Source organism: Alexandromys fortis, unplaced genomic scaffold (genome assembly GCF_014885135.2).
Source record: "Alexandromys fortis isolate MF-2015 unplaced genomic scaffold, M_Fortis_MF-2015_v1.1 scaffold_6, whole genome shotgun sequence".
Classification (NCBI taxonomy): domain Eukaryota; kingdom Metazoa; phylum Chordata; class Mammalia; order Rodentia; family Cricetidae; genus Alexandromys; species Alexandromys fortis.
In genome coordinates, this window is record NW_026067902.1 from 12,453,792 (window position 1) to 12,478,101 (window position 24,310).

The 24,310-nt window shown below is 45.4% G+C and overlaps 2 protein-coding genes across 2 annotated transcripts in view; one reads left to right on the forward strand and one right to left on the reverse strand.

The window, feature by feature from the left end:
- Usp50 (ubiquitin specific peptidase 50) overlaps nucleotides 1-14,728 on the forward strand; it is a 23,363-nt gene extending 8,635 nt beyond the window's left edge. Inside the window, 3 exon segments of the mRNA XM_050132566.1 lie at nucleotides 5,158-5,290; nucleotides 14,475-14,670; nucleotides 14,673-14,728. Coding sequence (XP_049988523.1) covers nucleotides 5,158-5,290; nucleotides 14,475-14,670; nucleotides 14,673-14,728 — 385 coding nt within the window.
- A 1,962-nt stretch (nucleotides 14,729-16,690) lies between these two features.
- Nucleotides 16,691-24,310, reverse strand: part of Usp8 (ubiquitin specific peptidase 8) — a 48,114-nt gene continuing 40,494 nt past the window's right edge. Inside the window, exons 14-19 of the mRNA XM_050133716.1 lie at nucleotides 23,718-23,918; nucleotides 22,417-22,627; nucleotides 20,072-20,308; nucleotides 19,056-19,198; nucleotides 17,702-17,834; nucleotides 16,691-17,547 (exon numbers count right to left, since the gene is read on the reverse strand). Coding sequence (XP_049989673.1) covers nucleotides 17,362-17,547; nucleotides 17,702-17,834; nucleotides 19,056-19,198; nucleotides 20,072-20,308; nucleotides 22,417-22,627; nucleotides 23,718-23,918 — 1,111 coding nt within the window. The 3' untranslated portion in view covers nucleotides 16,691-17,361. The remainder of the gene's footprint in view (nucleotides 17,548-17,701; nucleotides 17,835-19,055; nucleotides 19,199-20,071; nucleotides 20,309-22,416; nucleotides 22,628-23,717; nucleotides 23,919-24,310) is intronic.

Sequence of the window (24,310 nt, forward strand, 5' to 3'; positions counted from 1 at the left end):
CTTTAATAAATAAATAAATTAATTAATTAAAAAAAAAGAAAAACCAAAAAAAGAAAAAAAAACTGTCAGGGCTGTTGCATAGTTGCTGTGTTGAATTAACTCTGGTCTGGTCAGCTGGGACTGAAAACACCAGCTGTGATTAACAAGATCCAGGACCACAGAAGCGAAACCTCTGTGACAAATGATGGTGTTCGGCTGGAAGTGAGACGGTACTAGCTGTCAGAGACCAGCGTCACTGGGAGTGAGACAGAGAAAGGGTTCCCCAGAGTCAGCATGCAGAGTCTGTGTTCCATAGGAGCCAAGGCTGTACCTTGGGCTTACATCTGAACTTGGCCATGTGTAAGAGTCACCCAGGTGGCACTGGGTTTGAAGCCATGAAGGGCTCAACGGAGAACAGCTGAGGTTTGGGGCTGCACGAGACCAGGAGAGGCAATTGGTGAAGGCGCAGCCTTAGTAGCAATTGAAACCCAAGGACTCAAGGGGTCAGGGTGGGAAGTCTGTAATGTGTTTTATATTGTAATGTTGATTATGAGACATTGGGAACCACAAGGAAAGAAAGGTTATATTTGATAAGTGATGTGTTTGTGTGTCAAGTTGACAAGGGATCATTTGTGCCTGTTAGTTTTTATATCAACTTGCCACAAGCTAGAGTCATCTGAGAGGAGGGAACCTCATTTGAGAAAATACCTCCAGAAGATCAGGCTATAGGCGAGCCTGTAGGGCATTTTCTTAATCAGTGGTTGATGGGGGAAGGGCCCAGCCCATTGTGGGTGGTGTCACTTCTGGGTTGGTGGTCCCGGGTTTTGTAAGAAAGCAGACTGAGCAAGCCATGAGGAGCAAGTCAGTAAGCACCCCTCCATGGTCTCTGTCATCAGGTCCTGCCTCCAGGTCGCTGCCCTGCTTGTTTGGGGTCCTGCCCTGATTATCCTCATTGATGAACTGTAATTTGGAAGTGTAAGCCAAGTAAACCCTTTCCTCCCCGAGTTTCTTCGGTCATGGTGTTTTATCATAGCAATAGTAACTTTAACCAAAACAGTGATGTTGGATAGTGGTGGTGCATGCCTTTGATCCCAGCACTCGGGAGGCAGAGGCAGGTGGATCTCTGTGAGTTCGAGGCCAGCCTGGTCTACAAGAGTGTGTTCCAGGATAGCCAGGGCTATACAGGAAAACAAAAGCAAATGAACAATAACAAAAAACAAGACACACTGTCCTTTTTGTCTGGTAGGCTTCACTTAGCGTAAATTTTGTTATTTGAAGAAGGAGCTCGCGTAGCTGGAACTGGGCTTGGACTATCTTCTTGTCTCCATCTAGGCGTTCTAAGACTACTGGCTGTAGCCACTATACCTGGCCCAGCTATCAGAACATTTTCTAAGGTTTATTCTTGTTGTACCTGATACTCTGTGGTTTAATAACAGTCTAGTGTGTGTGCCTTTTCCCTTTGTATTTATTCATCTAATGAGGGATAGTTGGGTTGTTTCCACCTTTAAGTGACTAGGAATAGCTACAGTTAACACTACCTTTCTGTTCCTGAGCATGAGGTCCTCTGAGAACAGCCTGTCTTCTCCATCCTGGCCGCATCCATTTATGTTCTCACAGGATAAACGCTAGGACCCAGAGTTCTGTCTCGCCGATACTTGTAATTTTCCATCTTTTTGTTTTGTTTTTCAAGACAGGGTTTCTCTGTGTAGTCCTGGCGCCCTAGAACTCACTCTGTAGACCAGTCTGGCTTCAGATTCAGAGATCCACCTGCCTCCTGAGTGCTGGGATTAAAGGCGTGTGCCACCACCACTGGTTTTTTTGATAATGAACTTAAACAGGGCAGGAAGCTGGAGGCAGTGACTGAAGCAGACACCATGGAGGGGTGCTGCTTACTGGCTTGCTCCTCATGGCTTGCCCAGCCTGCTTTCTTGTAGCGCCCAGGGCCAACAGTCCAGAAGTGACACCACCCACATGGCCTGGGTCCTCCCCCATCAATTACTAATGTTGAGATAGCATGTAACTCCCTTACTCATGCTATGGTCATATATGAGTAGAATATATGTCTTAGAAATAAAGTTGAGGGGCTGAAGAGATGGCCCAATGGTTAAGAGCACTGGCTGCTCTTCCAGAGGACTGGGGTTCAATTCCCAGCACCCATGTGGCAGTTCATGACTGTTTGCTCCAGGGGATTCAATACCCTCATACACGCAGACAAAATACCAATGCACATAAAATAAAAGTAAGTAATAAATCATTTTTAAAAGTAAGTAAATAAGTTGAAGGTCAGAGAGATAGCTCAGTGGGTATCCACCTGGTGACCTAAGTTTGACCTTTGGGACCCACGTTGTGGAAGGAGGCGAGAACCAGTTGCCTTGTTTTCTGACCTCCACAGGTGTGCTTTGGCACACAGTCCCTTCAAGCCATGTTCTCTCTCTCTTTTTTAAATGTATACAGTATTCTCAGTATTCTGTCTGCATGTATGCCTGCAGGCCAGAAGAAGCACCAGACCTCATTACAGATGGTTGTGAGCCACCATGTGGTTGCTGGGAATTGAACTCAGGACCTTTGGAAGAACAGGCAGTGCTCTTAACCACTGAGCCATCTCTCCAGCCCCATAGGTGGTTTTTAAACATAAAGCAAAGACGGCCAACTACAAACCACAATCCTAGAGAACTTAAACAACAATGAGGACACTAAGAGAAACTTACATAGATCTAATCTTCATGGGAAGTAGAAAGTATAAAAAGGCAAGATCTCCTGAGCAAATTGGGAGCATGGGGACATTGGGGGGAGGATTGAAGGGAAGAGGGGAGAGGCAGGGAGGGGAGCAGAGAAAAATGTAGAGCTCAATAAAGATCAATTAAAAAATGTATAAAAAAAGAAAGATATACTTACATGTATAAAATGTATTTTGTCTATGAAATTGTACAAATGCATACAATATCTGTTGGAACCAATGTATCAACACCACCTGTCACTCCAGAAAATTCCCTAATGGTTCTTTACCACCATTCTCTCCCTTTGCCATTAGCCCAGGGAATTAAAGGAAAACGTGTGGATGCCTGTGTGTGGGGTGCTGTGTGTGCAAGGATGCAGGGCGAAGGTGATGTCTTTTGCCTTCTTCAGGCACTATCAGGTATCAAGGCAGTGTCTCTGGCTTGAACCCGAGCTCACCAATTTGGATAGTCCAGTTAGCCAGCCTGAGCTGGGTTACAGGTGGCCCACATGCTACCTATCAGTGACATGGGTGCTGGGCATCTAAACCCAGCTCCCTATGCTTGCATGGCAAGTACCTTTACCCCTGACCCATCCCTATAGCCCTCCCCACGGGTTACTAATCTGTTGTCTGTCCCTACAGATTTGCCTTTCTTAGGATGCCCTGCATCACGCTGCTTTTAGCCTTTTGATTGGCTCCTTTCTCTTTTTTTATTTATTCTTTTTTTAAGACTTTATTTATTTATTATGTATATAGTGTTCTGTCTGCACATACACCTGCACACCAGAAGAGGGCACCAGGTCTCATTACAGATGGTTGTGAGCCATCATGTGGTTGCTGGGAATTGAACTCAGGACCTCTGGAAGAACAACCAATGCTCTTAACCACTGAGCCATCTCTCCAGCCCCCTGGCTCCTTTCTCTTTTGCCTTTGAGGAGGCCTGGGTGTGGATGTGGCAGGTCCCTGCCCTTGCGGTGCTTTCATCCCTTCTGTAGATAGATGTACAGTTATTTCTCCATTAGCCAGCTGGTGGCCATTGGCCTTGCTTTCAGTCTGGGCAGACGTGAATAGAGTTGCTCCATTGTGTAGCATGAACACCCAGTCTATAAAACTCTTCATGTTTCCGGGGGTGATCCCTGCCTAGGAGACCAGGCCATAGGGTGTCTTAGGGCTTTATTACTGTGAAGAGACACCATGCCCACAGCAACTCTTGTTGTTATTGTTTCAAGACAGGGTTTCTCTGTTTAACAGTCCTGGGTGTCCTGGAACTTGCCTGCCTCTGCCTCTTGAGTGCTGGGATTAAAGGTGTGTGCCACCACTGCCGACCAAGAGACACCATGACCACAGCAACTCTTATAAAGGAAAACATTTAATTGGGGCTGGCTTACAGGTCAGAGGTTTAGTCCATCGTCATCATGGCAGGAAGCATGGTGGCGTGCAGGCAGACAGGGTGCTGGAGAGGTAGCTGAGGGTTCTACATCCTCAGGCAGCAGACAGACAGAGTGACACTGGGTCTGGCTTCAGCTGCTGAAACCTCAAAGCCCACCACCCCCAGTGACACACTTCCTCCAACAAGACCACAGCTCCTAATAGTGCCACTCCCTATGGGTCTAAGGGGGTCATTTTCATTCAAAACACCACACAGGGCATTCCCTTAGTTTTCAGGAATAGGCATTCCTGCTTTATGGCCTAAGGATGACCCATCTCATCTAGTAATCCCCCTGCCTCATACCTAAATCAGCACATTTTCTGAGTGAATATTGTTTTTAAAGGTTCTGAATGATTCTGAACCTTAGATTCTGAACGCTTAGATTTGGTGACTTCTATTGTGAAAGATTTGAACAGAATTTCTTTCTAGAACATTTAGCTTTAGATCTCAGCTTGGAAACTGGGACGCTAACAGTGCCAATACTAAGATAATGTCAGGTGTGGTGGCATGCACCTTTAATCCCAGCATCTGGAAGGAGAAACAGCAAGCCTCTGAATTTGAGGCCAGCCTGGACTATACAGTTCCAGGGCAGCCAAGACTACATAGTGAGACTCTGGGGAGAGGAGAGAGAGGGGGAGACAGAGAGGAGGGAGACAGAGAAAGATGGGGGAGGAGGGAAGGAGAGGTGGCTTGACTCATGCCTCACCTCGGTGACAGCTTTTGTGCTACCCCCCCAGACACTATCCCCCCCCTTGGCAGACACTATTCCCCCCCTCCAGGCAGGTGCTTGCCTTGCTCTCTCCCCACCAGGCAGGGCTTGCTGAGGTCTACAGTCTCTGGCTGACTCACTTTGGTGAGGCCGAAGGGTCTGGCATTTCTAAATAAATTGATTTCAAGAAGGAAGCAATTTATATACCAGATAATCATCTCAAAATTACCCTAACTGTACGTGGAATGTGTCGAGGCCTGTGGACCTCGTTCACAAGTGGCTCGCAAACGTATTTTGAATTTCATGCGTTTGTTATTGTTGCAGGTTTGACATCCAGGGTACAGTGAAGAGGAAGCTGAGTACAGAAATCCTTTACCCGCTCACCAACTTGGACCTCACTCCTTACATCTGTCCAATTTTCCGGAAACATCCCAAGTACAACCTTTGCGCGGTGGTGGTGAGTTTTAACGGGAACAGAACATCCTGTCCTCTCCCTCCTCCCTCCTCCATTTGGGGGCCTCTGCGGAGCTATGCGTCTTGGCCACGTGCACCCCTAGAGGTCAGGCCTGCGTTACTAGCTTGTCTTGTGTAATCGGGAAGCACTTCACAGCCAGCACCCACACACTAGGCACTTAAGAGTCCCAGGACTCCATGTCTGGCTCAAGCCCGTCCCAGAGGCTCCCTTTGGCTCTAAATCGGCTGTGATTGGTGCAGAGTCCTAGCCACACCACTGTCCAGAATCTCCCCGAGGAACCAACCTGAGCAGAGAATCATTCTCTGGGCTCCTGGGTCACGGGGTAAGCTGTTGTGTCTGAGGGTGGGGGTCCTTCCAGAGCGCAGTCCTGCCACAGGACCCTCTGATGCGCTGAAACTGAACCTGCCAGTTCATCTTATTGCTCAGCAGTGTATTAAATATGAAGTCGGCTGGTGTCATATGCCACCAGCATTTGGGAGGCAGAGGCAGTCGGATGTCTGAGTTCAAGGTTAGCCTGGTCTACGTAGTAAGTCCCAGAATAGTGAAGGCTACATAGTGAGACCTTGTCTCAAAAATATTAAAAAAATAAAAATAAAAAGAGGGGAGGGCATTAAGCCTAGTCTTCTGCGTTCCGTGGTTCAGAACCACCCTGAGGCTTGCACAGTGCTCCCTTATTCCCCTGGAGGCCGTCTGTCTCCTTTGTACCATTTCCCCTTCTCCACACAGCTGCCTCCCTACACTCCGGCATTCACAGTGACTTCTTCCACTCTCCCATCAGATGGAGATGCTAATTAACGTGAGTTTCAAAGGTGCTGTGTCCCAAGATCTTAGTTTTTTAACTTCTCGTTGTATCCCTTTCTGATTCAGGAAAATCTTTATTTTTGTTTTTAAATGTGCATTGGTGTTTTGCCTCCATGTTTGTCTGTGTGAGGGTGTCAGATCCTCTGGAACAGGAGTTACAGACAGTTGTGAGCTGCCATGTGGGCGCGGGGATTGAACCCGGGTCCTTTGGAAGAGCAGCCAGAGTAACCAGTGCTATTAACTGCTAGTCATCTCTCCAACCCTAGGATTCAGGAAAATCTTCACCAAAAAAAAAAAAAAAAAAAAGTGGAGCTTATATTTAAAAAGTATGTGCTCTAAGAAAAGATGCACGCTTCTGTGAAAATCACCACGTATCTAAAAAGTTCCTATTATTTTAGACTTATTAGCTGAGGCACTGGAAGTCAGCTCAGGAAGAGATGGGCACATAGAGCTTGTGGCACATTGCTGGTGCAGCAAGAGCTAAGCAAGCATCTCTCAAACTGCAGCACGTGGTGCTAGGAAAGGTGGCTGGAACCTGGCTAAGGTAGCCACAGCATCAGGGCCTCACCCAGTCTCCTGCCCTGCAGCACACACTCCAGCAGAGGCTGCTGTGCAGTGTGCACTCCCTGCCTGAGCCACTCATCCAGACTAGAGGGGAAGGTTCTGGGTGAGCCCTGGAAAAGGTGGACTTCATTCTTCTCTCTCTCTCTCTCTCTCTCTCTCTCTCTCTCTCTCTCTCTCTCTCTCTCTCTCTTCATTTACTTATTATTTTTAAGAATTGGTACATCCAAGGTATTGATCATTTTAATAATTGTATTTATAGTGTCATTTCTGGAAACCTTGTTTATTTTTCAGACAAGGTCCCATAAAACCCAGGCTGGTCTTGAATTCCCTCCTGGGGACTGGCCTTCACTCCCTCAAATGCTGAGGTAGCAGGTGTGTGCCACCGTGCCAGCCTTGTGGGAACTTACAAGGCTGTTTTGTTTTTGAAGACTTATATTTATTATTTTAGTTTGTGTGTGTGTGTGTGTGTGTACCCTATGTGTACAGTGACCACAGTGGCAAGAAGGGGGCAATGAATCTCCTGGAGATAGCGGTAAAGGTGACTGTGAGCTTGGTCCCTCTGGGAGAGCACTGGGTCTTACCCGCTGAGCCTCTCTCCAGCCCCTCACCTAGGTTCTCCTCCAGGTTGCTCATTTGTCTTTACTGTTATCTGGTCACTCCTCCGTGGACCAGGCACTGTGTGAGTCTCTGTGGAAGCCCTGCATCCTTGCTGTTTCTTGCGCGAGTTTTCTTACATATTTTGTATACTAATCCTTATCAGATAAATGGATTGCAAATATTTTCTCGCATGCTATGGGTCTTCCCTCCACTTTCTAGTTGTCTTTATTACACAACTCCATCATCTAGTAAGTTTGCTGCCCATGTTTTTGGGATCACATTTTAAAAAGTTATTGCCTAGAACAATGGTGTGACACTTTGAGGTGCGTCCGTGGAGGGAGGTATAGGCGTTCATGGCACATGTGCACACGTGTGCATTTGTGTGTGGAGGCCAGAGGTGGATGTCAGTTATTTCTCTGACAGTTTTAAAATCGCCATTGTGTGTGGGTTTGCACGCACAAGCACACACACAATTGCAGATGCCTCTGGAGACCAGAAGAGGGTGTCATAGCCTTTGGAATTGGAGTTATAGGCAGATGTGAGCTGCCCAGTGATGGAGCGGGGAATTGATTTGGGGTCCCATGCAAGAACAGCAGGTGCTCTTAACCACTGAACCGTCTTCCTAGCCCCTCCACCTTGCTTCTGAAACAAGGTCTCTCACTGGTCAGCCAGATTAGCTGACCAACAAGACTCAGGGATCCGCTGTCGCCTCCTCCTGACGTGGGTGACCAGCCCACTGTGGGCAGTGTCACCTCTGAGAAGGTGGTCTTGGATGTCATGAAAAAAGCAAACTGAGCAGGTCATGGAGGAGCAAGGCGGTAAGCAGCGCTTCTCCATGGCCTCTGCTTCAGCTCCTGCTCCAGGTTCCTGCTCCGACTTCCCTCGGTGTAGGGCTGAGGTTAGAACCTACAAGCCAGACTCACTTCTCCCCTTCTGGTTTGTGTTTCACCGCTGCAACAGGGAAGCCCACTAGAACGGACAACACAGACATCTGAAAATTGAACTGAGGATCTGCATATGCAGTATTTGTCTTTCTGAGCCTGGCTTAGCTCACTTGACTTAGTATTTTCCAGTTCCATCAACTTTCTTGCAGGATTCCTGATTTCATTTTACTGAATAGAACTTCATCATGTATATGTTTTTTTTGAGACAGGGTTTCTCTGTAGCTTTGGAGCCTGTCCTGGAACTAGCTCTTGTAGACCAGGCTGGCCTCGAACTCACCTCTGCCTGCCCCTGCCTCCTCCTGAGTGCTGGGATCAAAGGCGTGCGCCACCACCACCCGGCTCACCGTGGACCTTTTTATTATCTGTCATCAGTTGACGAGCACCTCGGGTAAAGCCACGTCTGCGCTATATTTAGTTTCATGAGGTCCCACTTGCCTTATTCCTAATTGCTAAGCCCTTTTAGGAGGGCCTTGCCCATGCTCATGTCTTCCCCATACGCTCACCTTTGTCAACAGAAGTTTTAATTTTCGGGTTTTATGTTAATGGGTTTGATCTGTCTGGGGTTAATTTTTGTACATGGGAAACGGATCTACTTTCATTCTCCATGTAGCTGCCTGTTTTCCCGAGGTATCTGTTGAAGATACTGTCTTTTCTGCAGGAGTTTTTGGCGTCTTTGTCAAAAAGTAGGTGGCTCAGTGGTTAGTGCTTGCCACTCTTCTAGAGGGACCCACATGGCAGCTCACAACCATGGGTAACTCCAGTTCCAGAGGGCTCCAGCTCCCTCTTCTGGCTTCCACGGCACCAGAATGCAAACAGTGCAGACATGCATGTAGGTAATATATTAATCTTAGACACAGATTAGGTGGCTGTGGTAGCAGGGACTCGCTCTTGGCTCTGCTGCTCTGTTCTATTGACCTGTGTGTCTGTTTCTGTTACTGTGGCTCTGTAGTTATATAATTTTCAAATGCATTCATACATACCTTCCCATTCACCTTTCATTTGGTGCTGACTGATAAACAGGGCCATGCAGCTCTATCCTGCTGATTCTGCAGACCGTTCACAGACACAGACTATTCTGAAATCGCCACCACTATCCATCTCACTGCTAGCAGAAGCATATCCTAATTCCAGTCTGTTGGAATTGGCCAGACGTTGAGGTAGTCTCATTCCCAGTCTCGTTGCTATGCCTAAGTGCTGTCTGGAGAAAGTGTCCCTTGGTTCTGGGGCCTTCTATTATCAGCATTCATTCCTCTCTGTCTTTCTCTGCCTGGATTTGAAGATACACGGTTCTCAGGTCTACTGGTTGAATTTCGGGTCATTAAGTCACAACTGGTTTTTGCATATGGTGTCAGTATGTGGCATCTGGTGAGTCTACTGCTCAGAAACCTTGACAATATGACTTGCCATCTCTAGATAAGACTCAAAGGCACCTTCGGGTCCTAAATTTGGTGCTGCTTCTGCTGGAAGGTAATGCCGCCTCTCTGCTCCTGTGTGGCACGGCAGATACTCACATGCAGCACTGCGGGAGAGGCGTGGCCAGAGGGATGCAGTACTGTGAGAATCATCCAGTTCCCACGCGCCTGGCCTCTGTGGGAAGGCTCCTCTGGTTCTCCAATGCTTGAGAGGGTTCTCTATTCCCTACCATGGCACACCACCTGGGTTGGCCACTCAATGAGGCTGAGCTGGGGTCAGACAGCCGGGCTGTTTGGTTTGTGATGCAGCTATCTACTGAGCTATGCAGGGAAGTGGGATGTCTATGAGGCCCTGGAGATGGACAGTGCAGAGGTTTCTATAGTATACTGCAGTCAGCAGGTCCCTTGTCCAGATGGCTCCTGGCCACGCCATCCTGACAAATGGTCAAGAGGATGGGAACTGGTTTCCAAAGTCAGACTACTTGTGAAGACACACATCAGATCAGTTACCTAGTTTAGCTGCAAGCCTGTGTGGGCTACCAGACTTTCCACTAGCTGGGTTCACCATAATACATATGGCTGATAGTGCATAGCCCAACACCGTGGAGGCAAGGGTGACAGCCATTTTGCCACACTGCCGAGAGTGGGCAGTCTGTCATCCCCACCCTGCTACAGAGCTGGGGTAGCCAGAGTAGATATAGTTTACACTGCTGTGCTGTTTGCTCTCCTGCTCATGGCCAGGGCTCTTAGTACCTCACCTCACAATGCAATTCTTTTCTTGCTGTTTGGCTCTTTGCGGCAGTATAAGGGGGTGCTGGCATCTCTTAAACCTCCTTGTAGAAAAATCCTGGGTTTTTTTTTGCGGGGGGGGGGGGGGGGGTTGGGGGATGTGGCTATTGATAGAACGCCTGCCAGGATCCACAAAGCCTTGGTTTCAGTCTACAGCACCGAACCCTAAACGGCCACTGGGGGTGCACACCTATAATCTAAGCACTCAGGAGGTGAGGCAGGACCAGAAGGTCAAGGTTACTTTCACCTGTTTAAGCTTGAGGCTAGGCTGGCCCTGTCTCCAAAATACTATTTTTGAAGGACATTTGGTGAGCTGTCCAGTGATGTACAGTGTACAGTGGGCAGTAATGGCGCACGCCTTTAATCCCAGCAGGGGCAGGTGGATCTCTGAGTTCAAGCTAAGCCTGGTCTACAGACTGCGTTCCAGGACAGTCAGGGCTACACACACAGAGAAACCCTGTTTTGAAAAAGCAGAAACAGGAAACAGGGCTCAGACATTACCATTTGTGTATAATTGTCCTTATCCCTCCTTGGGTGCAGAAACAAGACTCTACTTTTGTGCTTTATGCAAATGCATTCTGCAGTATGTCCTCACTAGGATCTGGTCCTTCTGTTCACAGTTCTGAAAGGCATCCACACTGCTACACACATTGTGCCCACTGGATAGGGTCCACTGTGTGAAGTCACCATAGCCTCTTCTGCTGTCTGCAGTGCTCTAGACCATGAGTGTTGCTGTGGTACAGACATACTCGGGCCTTCGGGGGCTATTTCTGAGAGTGGGGCACTGGTGGCTGGGTATGCATATGCCAGCATTAGAAACTCAGACGGTGGCATTCCAAAGTTGCTCCAGTTCACAGCTCAGCAGCAGCAGCAGCAGCAGCAGCAGCAGCAGCAGCAGCAGCAGCAGCAGCAGCAGCAGCAGCAGCAGCAGCAGCAGCAGCAGCAGCAGCAGCAGGAGAAGGAGGAAATGTGGCCGCCTTAAGCCTCTGTTGTGCTTGGTAGCTTTCTGTTGGGCTGTTCTAGCTGTTGTATGGTGGGACAGCACTTGAACTTGAGTTGGTCCTTGCGCTTTCATGATAGCCTTGAACTTGCTTCCTGGGCGCTGGGACTTCAGGTGTGTACTAAGCGTTCCCTACTGAGGTTTGTTTTGTGTGTGTGAAAACAGGTCTTACGTTTGTGTGTTCTTACTGTCACAGGTCTGAGGCTCTAGTGGCAGACTGCTTGCCTGGCATGTGTGCATCTCTGGATTTAAATCTGGGAGAAACCTAACCTTACCGCATTATGACTACTCACTGTTTGCATAGCGTGTCTCAGCAGAGGCACGTCAGGACAGTGACTCACATCTGGAGATGAGACACACGCCCACTGGCCTAAGCCCTCTCAGAAGTTCCCATCTCTAAAGGTTCTACCACCTCACACTTTGGGGACAAAGTCTGCATCTGTGATCTATGGGTAGCACTGCTCCAAACCATAGTGTGTATTGTGTGGTGTGTCTGTATTCAACAAATTCATTCAGTTTTTGGCTGGCTGTAAATTATTATTATTATTTTTTTGTCTTTCCAACTTAAAAATACTTACGTGGATAACTGAAAACTCCACGTAGGTGTGCAGAGCTCAGCGGTTCTGGTGTATACTCACATAGCTGTCCGTTAGCACCACAATCACATTCTACAACAGTTTAGTATTTCTAAACGGATCCCCACCAGCCTGGCACCCACCCAAGGACTTCTTGTTTCTGTTGCTGTGCCATCTTAGGCACAGCACATGAACGGAACCATAAACTGCCTTATGTTGGGTTTTGTTTCTGAGACAGAATTCTGATATGTAGCTCTGTCAGTCTGGAACTCACTCTGTAGACCTGCTCAACAGTGGATTAAAGACATGAGTATTGTTTCTCAGCATGTTTTTAAGGGTTTCCATGTGTTGTAGCATGTACTCGTTTCTTTTCTGTTGCCAAATAACACTGTACTATGTAAACAATCACAGTCCATTCTTTCATTGAGAGGTCCTTGGACGGCTCTACTTTATGGCCATCACCATTAATGTCCCACACAGGGTTTTGTGTGGAGAGTTTGATTTCTCTTGGGGCTATACCTAGGAGGGAATTGCTGAACATATGGAACTGTCTACTTAATCCTTGACGGGGCTTCCTGATTTCCAGTGACGGTGTCATTTGTTCTACTAATCAATACGCCATGTTCTAGTGCACACATTCTCTTTGCTTGATATTACCCAGCTCTTAAAATATTTAACCCAAACCAAAGCATTTTATTTATTGATTTATTTATTTATAAACAGAGGATCTTGTAGCCCAGGCAGGTCTTGAACCACACCCAAGTACTGAGATTACAAGATATCCCCCGCACCTGGTAGCCTGAGGTTTTAAGTAGCATTTCTGTAATGACCTATGACGTTGAGCATCCATCATATGCTTTGTGTTGGTGTTTTTAGTTTTCTTTTTCAGGCTTTTAAGTTTCCCCCTTAGCTCAGTCTGGCTTCCAACTCAAGATCTCCTGCTTCAGCCTCCCGTGCTGGTATTTCTGCCACCATGCCTAGTGTTAATGGCTTATGTTTGAAAGATTACTTATATTGTGTGGAGGTCAGAGGTCAGCCTGCAGGATCAGTCCTCCTCCCACCATGCGGGTTCCAGAAACTCAGCTCAGGTCATCAGGCTCGATGGCAAGAGCCTCAGTCTGTCCTTCCAGGAGGTGTGGAGACCTCAGTCCAGCTTCTATGCTCCCCAGGGCTCCTATGTGGCTTCACAGTTCAAGTGCTCAGGTTACCACCCACCTCACTCTGCTCTTCAATCTGCTTCCTCCATTTTATGACATGAAGAGACAAGATGGGGATTAAGGAGACATAAATGGGTATCTACCTCCTAAAGGCTGAAAGGGGCTGGAGAGATGGCTCAGTGGTTAAGAGCACTGGCTGCTCTTGCAGAGAACCTCAGTCTATTTCCCAGCACCCACACGATGGCTCACAACTATCTGTGACTCCAGTTCCAAGGGACCCAAACCCTCCTCTGACCTCTGCATGCACCAGCATACATGGTGCTCAGGGAAACACACAAATTAAAATAAAAAAGCTAGATGGTTTCTTTTTGAGGCAGGATCTCACTCCAGGCTCCAAGCTTTGAATTTGTGGCAGCCCTGCCTCAATCCTCCAAGGGCCTCGGCCTCCTGCGCTGATATTTCAGCCAGCATGCCTCGTGCTAGCGAATGAATGGTTTTACAGGATTTGAGGATTACAGGTATGAGCCTTAGGACTCCCTAAGTCTTCCTCCCTGCTGTTCATAGATGCAGGGTTAGGGCTTGCAAGGTGGAAGCATTTCTAAAGTTATCACTTGATGTTATTTTCTTTCCTTTATATGAGGGGTCAGTAAACTTTGTAAAAAAGCCACCTAAGATATATTTTAGGCCTTGATAGTCATAGTTTCTTTTTTTCTTGCCAGCTACTCAGTTTTACTGTTGCAGCATTGAGACCCTGAAGCCAGGGTTCAGTTCCCAGCATACACATGGAGGCTCACAAGCATCTGTGCCTCCAGTTCCAGGGATCCAATGCTCTCTTCAGGCCTCCATGAACATGGGCATTATGTGGTGCACATGCAGATATGCAGGCTAACTACACACAGAAATTACCGTTGTTTTTTTGAGATAGGGTTTCCTCTGTGTAGCTTTGGAGCCTGTCCTGGAATTCACTCTGTTGACAGAGCTGACCTTGAGCTCACAGAGATCCTCCTGCCTCTGTCTCCTGAGTGCTGGGATTAAAGCTATGCACCATCACTGCCTGTTCACATAAGTTATTTTAAAATAATTTAAAATTTTATATATAAATTAAAAATTTATAAATCTTATATATACTGTCCAACTTCCTTTATAATTCTATTAAGGAGTCAATGAGTACAATATAAAAGCAATTCAAAGTCAGACATTAGGTAAGACTTGACAAAACTATTTCCTCAGTTCAACAGACAATTTAAAGTTTTTTATCTTGTGATTTTTATTATTCTGTCAGAGTATTTGCATGTAGAAACCATGTCTTACACCCTTTCTTTCCTAGAACCACTTTGGCGATCTGGATGGTGGACACTACACTGCCTTCTGCAAGAACTCAGTAACTCAGGCCTGGTATAGCTTTGATGACACCCGAGTCAGTGAGATCCCAGACACTTCAGTTCAAACGGCTACAGCCTATCTTCTGTTCTATAGCTGCCAGCCCTTTTCTATGCCAATACAGAAGCGCAGGAGCTAGGACAGCGCCCTGATCACTGCAAACCAGCCACCAGGAACTGCAGTGCAATGTGTTGTCATTAAATCCTTACAACCTGCTTACATCGCTGAGGTCTGTAAATCTCACAGATGGCCTCTATAAGACAAGTGAGCCTAAGAAGACACAGTCCTTGCTCACTAAGGGCGGCATGGAAGCCATGCGCGGCCATCACGGGAGCCTAAGAACTCCAAAGGTCAATGTCTCATGCGGCGGGTTCCTATCACAATATATTTCATAAGTATCAAATTATTTTCCAAAAACTTTTATACTTATTTTGTATCTGTGTGCACGTGGAAGTCAGAGGCTAACTTGTGGGAGTTCATTTTCTTTTCCACCATATGGGTCCTGGGGATTGAACTGGGGTCTGCACTGAGCCATCTATCCAGCCTAACACAAATAATTATTCACACATGTGAGTGTACAGTTCAGCGGTAGGCTGTTTCCTCAGCATGTATGAGGTCCCAAGATTGATTTTTAACACACGGGAAAAGTTAAGTGCAAATATGACCTGTAGGGCTGGAGATGGCCCAGTTGGTATGAGTCCACCCTGCTAGCAGAGGACCTGGGTTTAGTTCTTATGCCCATAAGATACACATCTACATACACACAGGCAAAACACCAATACACAGAAAATAAAAATAAATCGTACAACTTGAAACCCATGCTCTAACCTAAGCTAAATAATCACTTCCCAAAACACTTTTAGAATCTTTGTTTAGAAGAATTCCCAAAACAGCCAGCTTGGTCTACAAGAACTAGTTCCAGGATAGGCACCAAAAGCTAGAGAACTACCCTGTCTCGAAAATCCAAATAAATAAATATAAAAAGAATAATTTCCAAACCAATATGGACTATTGTACTGCCCTTGGTTGCCTTCTAGAACTTGAAGGTTAAGACCCTGTTGCTGAGGATAGCACATACTTTACACACAGGACTTGAAGGAACCGAGCTGGAACTGACCTGGAAGCCTCTACTTGAGGACTAGCTCCCACAGTATCCCAACATGCTATGTGCGCTGCCAAGGGAGGAAAGCAACCTAGTCAGAGTCAGCTATATAAAGCACACGGCCAGCGAGGCAAGCATCCCAGTAGGTGCAATAGTGGTGCCGATATCTTGGGGATAACCAGCAGCTGTCATGTAATTGGTCTGAGTGGTCTAAAGGGAAGGATCCATGCCTGATAAACTGAGTCAGCTACCCATATGACTGGTGAGGTGATGGGCCCTAGAGGAGAGTCTCCTACTGCCAGTGTAACTCAACTTCATTCTAAGTATCGATCCACAGGTAGTGTAGTTCACAACCCCTCATCAAAGAAGCTTTTTACAGCAGATGGAGACTATCATAGAGGGTCATTACTAATCAAAATTCAAAATGCAGACAACTGACCAAGTGGCACTCGCCCCAAAAGATATATCTACAGGACGACCACTACATCTCAGCTCAGGGCAACTGCTCTGAGATAGCGTCTTCTGCATACGGCAAGGCAGCGGCACCCACACAATCTCAACAATGAGACTTGCACAGGGACATGGCAGCACAGATGGGCCTATTCCTAGATGAAGAGCTGTAGGCAAGTGAGAGCTAAGAATGGAAGAATCAGTTTTCTCCAGGGATGAGAACCCTGGCACTCAACCCAATCTCAAGTGGTGAGCTCTAAACACGTGAGCACCACTAAATGGCCTCAGCAAGGTGTGTGTGTGTGAGTGAGACATAAGAGATAATGAGTTTGCTTCTTACTACAGCAGCTCACTCTACCATAACTCTTCAGAAAAGACGAAGTCTGGGGATTATTTTACATGTGGCTAGAGTGGAATAGTCCTAACTGTATATAATAACTAAGGTAATAAGGTCTGTGTAAAAACATGTAAGAGGTAGGTGGACCTCTGAGTTTGAGGCCAGCTGGTGAGTTCCTGACAGCCAGAGCTACATAGTGAGATTCTGCCTCAAAAAAAACAAACAAAAAAAACCTGGATGTGGGGGAGAAAGAACACTTACAAGGTTTCAAATGTTTTCATTAAGATTTTAATGTAGATGTAAATGAATTTTTAAAAAATTAAAGTTTCCTTTTTTTTTTAGAATAAAGATTTAGTGCACAAATACAGCCCAAAGCCAACAGAAAAATAGTTTTGCCCTGTCGTTTTCCTAAGAAAGCACTGCAGCTACCTAGAAAAGGCCAAAAGAACAAAAAAATCTCTTTCCCAGGCTTTCAGAGAAGGGCATGTTAAACTATGTACAGCAATCTGATGTGCAAGAGTGCAATAAATATGTACACATACATTCCTATCTGCGTTAGGTCATCCTAGAGTACTCATAGTGGACCGAGCTGGGACTAGAAATGAGAAAAGGCTATAGCAGTGAATAGGAAATTGAGGGTTACAATGGTTTATACCAATAGAATAATAAACATCTGGCTAATGGATTATTTTTAACTTTGGGGCAGACTAAAAAAGTTGTTTTGAAATAAATGATACATAGGGATGCTTACTGTGATACTTGTTAAATGTCAGTTGTTTGTTTTTGCCTTTGATAAACAGCACTGACCTGATTATATGGTGCTAGTAACGCAGCCCCCAGGATTCTGGAATTCCTCTACATAGCCAGTCTCAGCGCTCTGTTATCTTTGTAAGCATTAGATGTACCTCTGCGATTTAAAAACAAGACACCATAACCTACACCTCTTTATGTGGCTACATCAGTTACGCGTGGTCCCAATGAAGTATAAAAGAGGATATAAGCCGCCGACGACTTCACAGAAGACACGGAGATATCGGAAACTTCATGATCATCAAACTTAAACCAGCGCTGCCTTGCTGCATTTTTACAATAGGCTGTGTAGTGGCCTCCATCCAGCCCGCCGTAGTGGTTCTGCATCAAGAAGACAAACAAACTGAGTCATTACTTAGCACGAGGCAGTTATTTCCAGAGCTTGGCTGTTCTCACTCCTATGAGGAAAGAGTGCTGGAGCCTCCTGTTTCCTTAGTTTGTTTTAAAAACATTTTTAGTTCAATGAGATACTTACTGAAACAGAAAACAAGTTATATTTCTTCAAACTATTCTTTGGACCAATAACATACTGGGACAAGTCAAGGTTTTCTAATGGGAAGTCCACGGATGTTTGCAGCTTCTGCTTCCACCTGCCATCATAGGAAAATCTGCAGAACAAGCATCACACGAGTCAGACTGACAGCAAAGATAAGCGCCAATTTTCACAATTTAGCATGGATTTCAAGGCAAGCTCTTAACTCTCACATCAGCTGTGCCGTCTTAGGGCCAGCAAGATGCTCAGTGGTGAAGTGCTTGCCATGTACACCTCGAGACAACCTGGGCTCGATGCCCAGAATCTATGTAAGGGTGGAAGGAGAAACAGGATTCCACAAAGCTGTCCTCTGCGTGTGTGGCATGACAAGTGTCTGCCTGTACACACAATACATGGCCTCTGTTTAGTAATGGAAAAACAGATGAAGACACTGAGTTGTTGAGAAGCAGTTCATTGTGGGAGTTCTTTTTGCACATACAATGCTGTGGGCTTTTTTTTTTTTACAGCATGATTTTAAATTTTTTTTTTTTTTTTTTTTTTTTGATACAAGGTCTCAGAAAGTCCAGGCTGGCTTTGAATTCTTGGTCATTCTGTTTCCATTTCCCAAAAGCTGAAATTACAGGTCTGTACTACCATGTTACACATATTTAAGTTGTTATAGTTTATAATTTGGATTTTTTTTTTTTTTTTTTGATTTTCGAGACAGGGTTTCTTTGGTGCCTGTCCTGGAACTAGCTCTTGTAGACAAGGCTGGCCTCAAACTCAGAGATCCACCTGCCTCTGCCTCCCGAGTGCTGGGATTAAAGGCGTGTGCCACCACTGCCCAGCTATAATTTGTATCATTTTATGTGTATGGATGCTTTGCCTGCATTTATGTCTGTTCACTATGTGTGTGTCTGGTGCTCATAGAGGCCAGAAGAAGGTGTTAGATCCCCTGGAACTGGAGTTACAGGCAGTAGTGAGCTGCCATGTGAGTGCTGAGAATTTAACATGGATCCTCTGGAAGAGCAGCCAGTGCTCTTCACCACTGAACCATCTCTCCAGCACCTGAATGTTAATTTTTATCTGCTAATCTGTTTTGGAATTACACTATGTATGTAACATTTCACTTGATGTGACTTAAAATTTTGTTATCTGAAATGCAGTAATTTAGTTCCATTAACAGAGTCGCATGGAATGACATAAAATGACAGGTACTGTCACTCTGCTGTCGTGTATGCTAATAATTGTTCTGGAGAATCTTCATTAGGTTTCCTTGAAAGACGATACAGGATGTGCAAATTACACAGACATTAGAGCTCCTCCATCAACTGCTAGTGCATACGCAGAGCTTTACCGTTTCAGGTGTACCAAAAGCACAGGCGGCAATTTCCAGATCTCTATCTTCTTTAGAGAGTCCCGCCGAGCTCGGCAATGGCTGCAGTAGAATCTGTTGTTATCTGTGAGTTTTTCTTCTTTGGAAAATAATCTAAGGCAGTCCTAGTGGAAAAAAAAATCACACGTGAATACTCAGTGATTCCCTTCCTCATAGAGTGCCAGGAGACCCTCTGCAGTAAGAGTGCTGCAGACACAGGGACACCTCGACAAGGTGGAGCAAGTGTCTGTGATAAGGAGGGGTCAGCACAGCACACACAAGGACCTTTATCCTGGGTCTGGTGGGTCATGGTGGACTTATTGGAGGAAGTGAAGATTGGAGGTATCAATACAAGCCATTCTATTAGTTACACTGCTGTCATGTAGAAACAATACGTCTGATCACCAGGTAAAGTACACAGAAAAAGTAGATCTAAGTTAATGTCAAATGCAACTTCCCAAGTTAGCTTTCAAAACTCCTGAAAAATAATACTTTTCCGGATGGGGGTTTAGCTGACTGATGAAGTCTCCAGCATGCACAAGGCTCTGCATTCAATACTGTCAACAAACTTCTGGCTGCACCTGGCGACCTGCCTATACCCTTCTCCCCCAGCACTGTAGAATCAAAGAAAGAATAGCTCAAGTTCAAGGCCAGTCCCATTTCAAAAAGTTAATGGCTATAGGCTGGAGAAATGGTTCAGCAGTTAAGAGAACTTGCTCTTGCTGAGGACCTGGGTTCAATTCTCAACACCCACATGGCAGTTCACACCCTCCTACTTCAGGGAATCTAATGTCCACTCTGGCCTCTGTGGGCATTGCATGTAGTTGGTGCACAGACACATACCAGCAAAAGACCCATCACATAAAATAGTAAGGTAATAATAAAAATTCCGAGGGCTAGGATGTAGCTCGCCTATTTTCCTGTCAGGATGAGGCAACCTTCTATGCACACACAAGTCACATTTGTATCAACACATGCTCTCTTCATCTTACACTTACCTGTAATGTGCATTTACTTGTGGATGCTAGTGGCAATGACAAATACATGAAAGCCTCAAATGTCCGAGACTTTTTGTGGCAGGTGAGGCACTGCACTGTGGATTTGAACTGACCCTGAAAGAGTGCGACAATAATGGACTCATTGAGCTGCTTGTGTTTCTGCCAAGCGTGTTCTGCCGCTTTAAAGTCATCGAGGTGATCATTGTTCTCTTCCTTATGCCTCTTCCGATTGTCAGCCTAGGAACGAGAACAACTCATTTCTCTTAGTACCTAAGAGTTTGGTGTTGATGGTTAAGTATGAAACTCAAGAAATAACACTAAATAACATTTTACATATTTAGCCACACTGAGAAGTTCTGGTCTCAGTAAGTACTACAAAACAATTCTACCAACCAAATCCCACTTTCCTGAAAGGGTGTGCCTTGAACTTCTTGTCTTTTCTGTTTGGAGACAGGGTCTTACGATGCTGCTCTAGCTGTCCTAGAATTCTGTTACGCAGACCAAACTGGCTTGAACTCAGAGATCTGCCTGCCTCTGCCTCCCAAGTATTAGGATTAAAGATGTGTGCCACCATGCCTGGCCGTTATTACAACTTCTGGATATATTTTTATTTGAAGTATGTAGGAGGTCTGAACTTCTACTTCTGTCAATGCTGAAGGCTGAGTTCTGCTCTAAGTAAGAGCAGACGCTATCTTGCAGGGTCAGTGGAGAATGAGCAACTGCCATGTGCCCAGCCATAAGTGGAACACACGCATCACCACGGAAGAGGTTCACGGAGGAACAGCAGAAGGAAGAGGAGAGAAGTGTTCATGACACTTAAACCAACAGCGGCTGTGACTGCACAGATCAGATCTGAGCAAGAGTAGGCCAGTACCATGGAAGGGAAAGGTGCTCATGTGTCCCACGACTCCCCTGAGGATTTATAATGACTGACTGAGGAAGGAAGGAGAGATTTCCTTCAGTGGCATACCACTGATAAGGTACACATGTTCTAGTAAACAAACCTCGCACAGTCTTCTGTACCACTAATGAAACTCACTGAGTTATAGGAGAAAAACGGTATGAAGAGAGGAAGGCAATTAGCCAGAGTTGGAGGCGGGCAAGAGAGAGTAAGGGGGCACAAAAATGCTTGAAATATGTCCATGTATTTATACATAATATAAGCTGATAGCATTTTAAGTCAATGCCATTTTTTAAGATTTCACTGTTACTATTGAGGGTGCATGTGTGTATGATATGTGTACGGGCACATGTGTCGAGGTGCATGAGGGGGTCAGTTCTGTGAAGCTGGGTCTCTTTTGTCTCCTTTACTTTTGTTTGAGGAGCAAACTGAGGCCACCAGACTTGGCTTTGCCAGCACTCTTACACAAGGCTGAGCCATCTTGCTAGCCCCAAAACACTGAACTGAAAGATGTTTCATGTAACTAGGCATTAGGGTTAAAATTCAACAGGCGCAATTTCACTGTTAGAGGCTCATGAATTTATCTACACCTGATCCCTTGAGACAATCTATGTAGCCCAGGCTGTCCCTGAAGTAACCATCTTCCTCCCTCAGTGTCCTGAGTGCTGGACTTAGGTGTGAGCATCACAATAGCTTGAATTTTTATACTCGTGTTAGTTGAGAACTATGACCTTAAAGGCTTTTCTGAAGAAACAGGTGACACTTGGTGCTAAGAGAAGCTGTGTACAGATGGAGGCGGTCCTTATGTCAAGATACTGCTTAACGAAAGCTATTTACCCGCACCACTTGCTAACATAGAGCAATTCTTATTTTGGAAGATAAGTCTTAGAACATCAGAGTATAACACACACAATACATAAATATGTACTAATATATAAAGAACAAAGATGTTCAGACTACAGTTAATAAAACCAGGACTTTGCTTTCATAAGCGTGAGGGTGACAAGAACACCTCCAACAGCTACTTTACTACCTGTAAATTGTTCAGTACTTCCTATTGGTACTTGAGTAAATGACCACACACTACTTTTCAAATCCAGATTGCACAATCCTAATCTAAGAATCCAAAACACATGGCATGCAGCCACAAGTAGGAAATTATACTCCATGAGAAAAAAATCATTAAAAAATAATTATTCAAAAAGTATTGTAAAAAATTTAGTTCAAGGAAACACATATATAGAAAATAAAAATAAGTTTTATGTTGAGACCAGGGTTCCAGTCCCAACATGCCTCATTCTGTAAATGCAAACATTCAGCTTTTTCTGGGGAACTCAGCAGACATGCTCAGTATGGTCGCTGTCTAGGAAGGACCGCTGGTGCACGGAGATTTGAGCTGCTACGAGGACGGAAGCAAGTGGAGCTGCAGACAGCCAATCCTTACCTTATTTAGATCCTCATGGAGGCCATCCATGAGGAACAGAAGCAGTTCCTGGGAATCTTGCTGGCTGGACCCTGCAAACTGGTCGTTAATCTTCCCGATGGTGACTTTGAAGTCTTTGGGACTGATGTATCTGTACTGTCCTGTCCACAGCGCTTTCATGATTATACCAAATTCTTCTGCCACTTCACCCTTGTGCCCCAGCAAATTTGACCTGTGCAAATAAAGTCACCAAAGATAAATAAAGGAAAAGGTTTTAAGTTATAGTGGGTTCTTGATATCAGCACAAAATTACACGCATAACACACAAAGGAATCACTCACCTGCAGGCCTGGATCAAACACGTCTGAACCTGACTTTGCTGTGGTCCTCCAAATCGTTTCCTTATCCTGGCTGCAAGCCCTGCTCCTCACACTCATCAACAGGCTGCAGTCAAAGATGGAAGCTGTAACCCTGACAGTGTCTGCCATCTTGTTTGTCCTTTATGACCAGACCTGAGATAATTATCCAGCATTCTTGCAGATAAAGAGAATTTTCTTTTACTAACTTGACTCTTCTGAAGCTGAGTGGCAAGTGCTACAGTCTGAGTACGCCCTTTCAAAATTTAGTATTGCACATAGACTGGAATAGGCCCTTGCGGGACTAGAGAGTGTTAAGAGGAATTGTTGCTCATCAAAAAACCAAGTTTGAGTCCTAGGAGCCAGATGGTGGCTCACAATTACCCGTAACTCTAGTCCCAGGGGATCTGGCGTTCTCTTCTGGACTCCTCAGATACCCACACTTGCATGTGCACATACTCCTAAAGACACATGCATAAATATACAGTTAAAAGGAAAAAACATAGGGCTCTGAGAGGTGACAGGCAAGAACATGACGTAGCGATTGGGACTGGGTTTGCTGAAAAAGGGCATAATGAAGGGGCTTTCCCGGTGCCCTTCCATCTCCTACTACACTGGAACAGCACAATGCTCATCTTGGATTCTCTCTCTGGACCTATGAGTAAGTAAGCCCAGGAGGTAAAGGTTCCCACCATGTGAGCTGACAACATGACTTGATCCTAGAACCTACACTAGAGGGAATCGATTCCTGAAAGTTGTCCTCTGACCTCCACATGTGTGCCCTAGTTTGTGCATATTCATTCAGATACACAAAATTTTAAAATTAAAATTCTTTTCTTAAAAAGAAAAAAGATTACCTAGTCTTGGGTTCTTTGTTATAGCAGTACAAAACAGAGTACGGCAGATAGAAATTACAGTTGGATTCCCTTTTCAACAGTGTACTGCAGCAGCGAAATGTTCCTTTACCTGTTGATATCATCCTGGTAGCAGTTCCTGTTGAAATAATCAGCCAAATGTGGAGCATTACACAGGCACTGCAGTATTGAGTTCATGTAACAAGTGTTTCCCAAATTACGAAGTCCAGTAAGAGCTGGTCCAGATCCTCCAAAAACAGGATTGAGGTTCCGAATCTGAGAAGCAGAAAGTCTTGAGATCTCAGCCTTAGGCCTAAGGAAGAAAGAACAAGATGCCTTATGCAGAGCATCTCAGCTGGAGTCCACACTGAAGGTGGCAGATTACAATCCACACACTAACCTGCTGTGTTCTCTAAGACATTTAGTATGAGGCTAACTCTATGTTCCAGGATCCTCCCATGAAATACATGCCCACAACTTCTCTTGTGAGAGGTCCTCTAGCTAGTCCTGAGTTACTTTCCAATGGGGGAACGCTCTTTCAGACTTCTCCAACTAGCCCTGAGAGGTTAGCATTATGAAATACTCTTAACTAGAACATGAGAGAATTAAACACAATAAAATCTTATGTACTTATAAATTATATATTAATTACAGAAGGACAAATATGTAGTATGTTCTCTCATATATAGATCACAGCTGCTATAC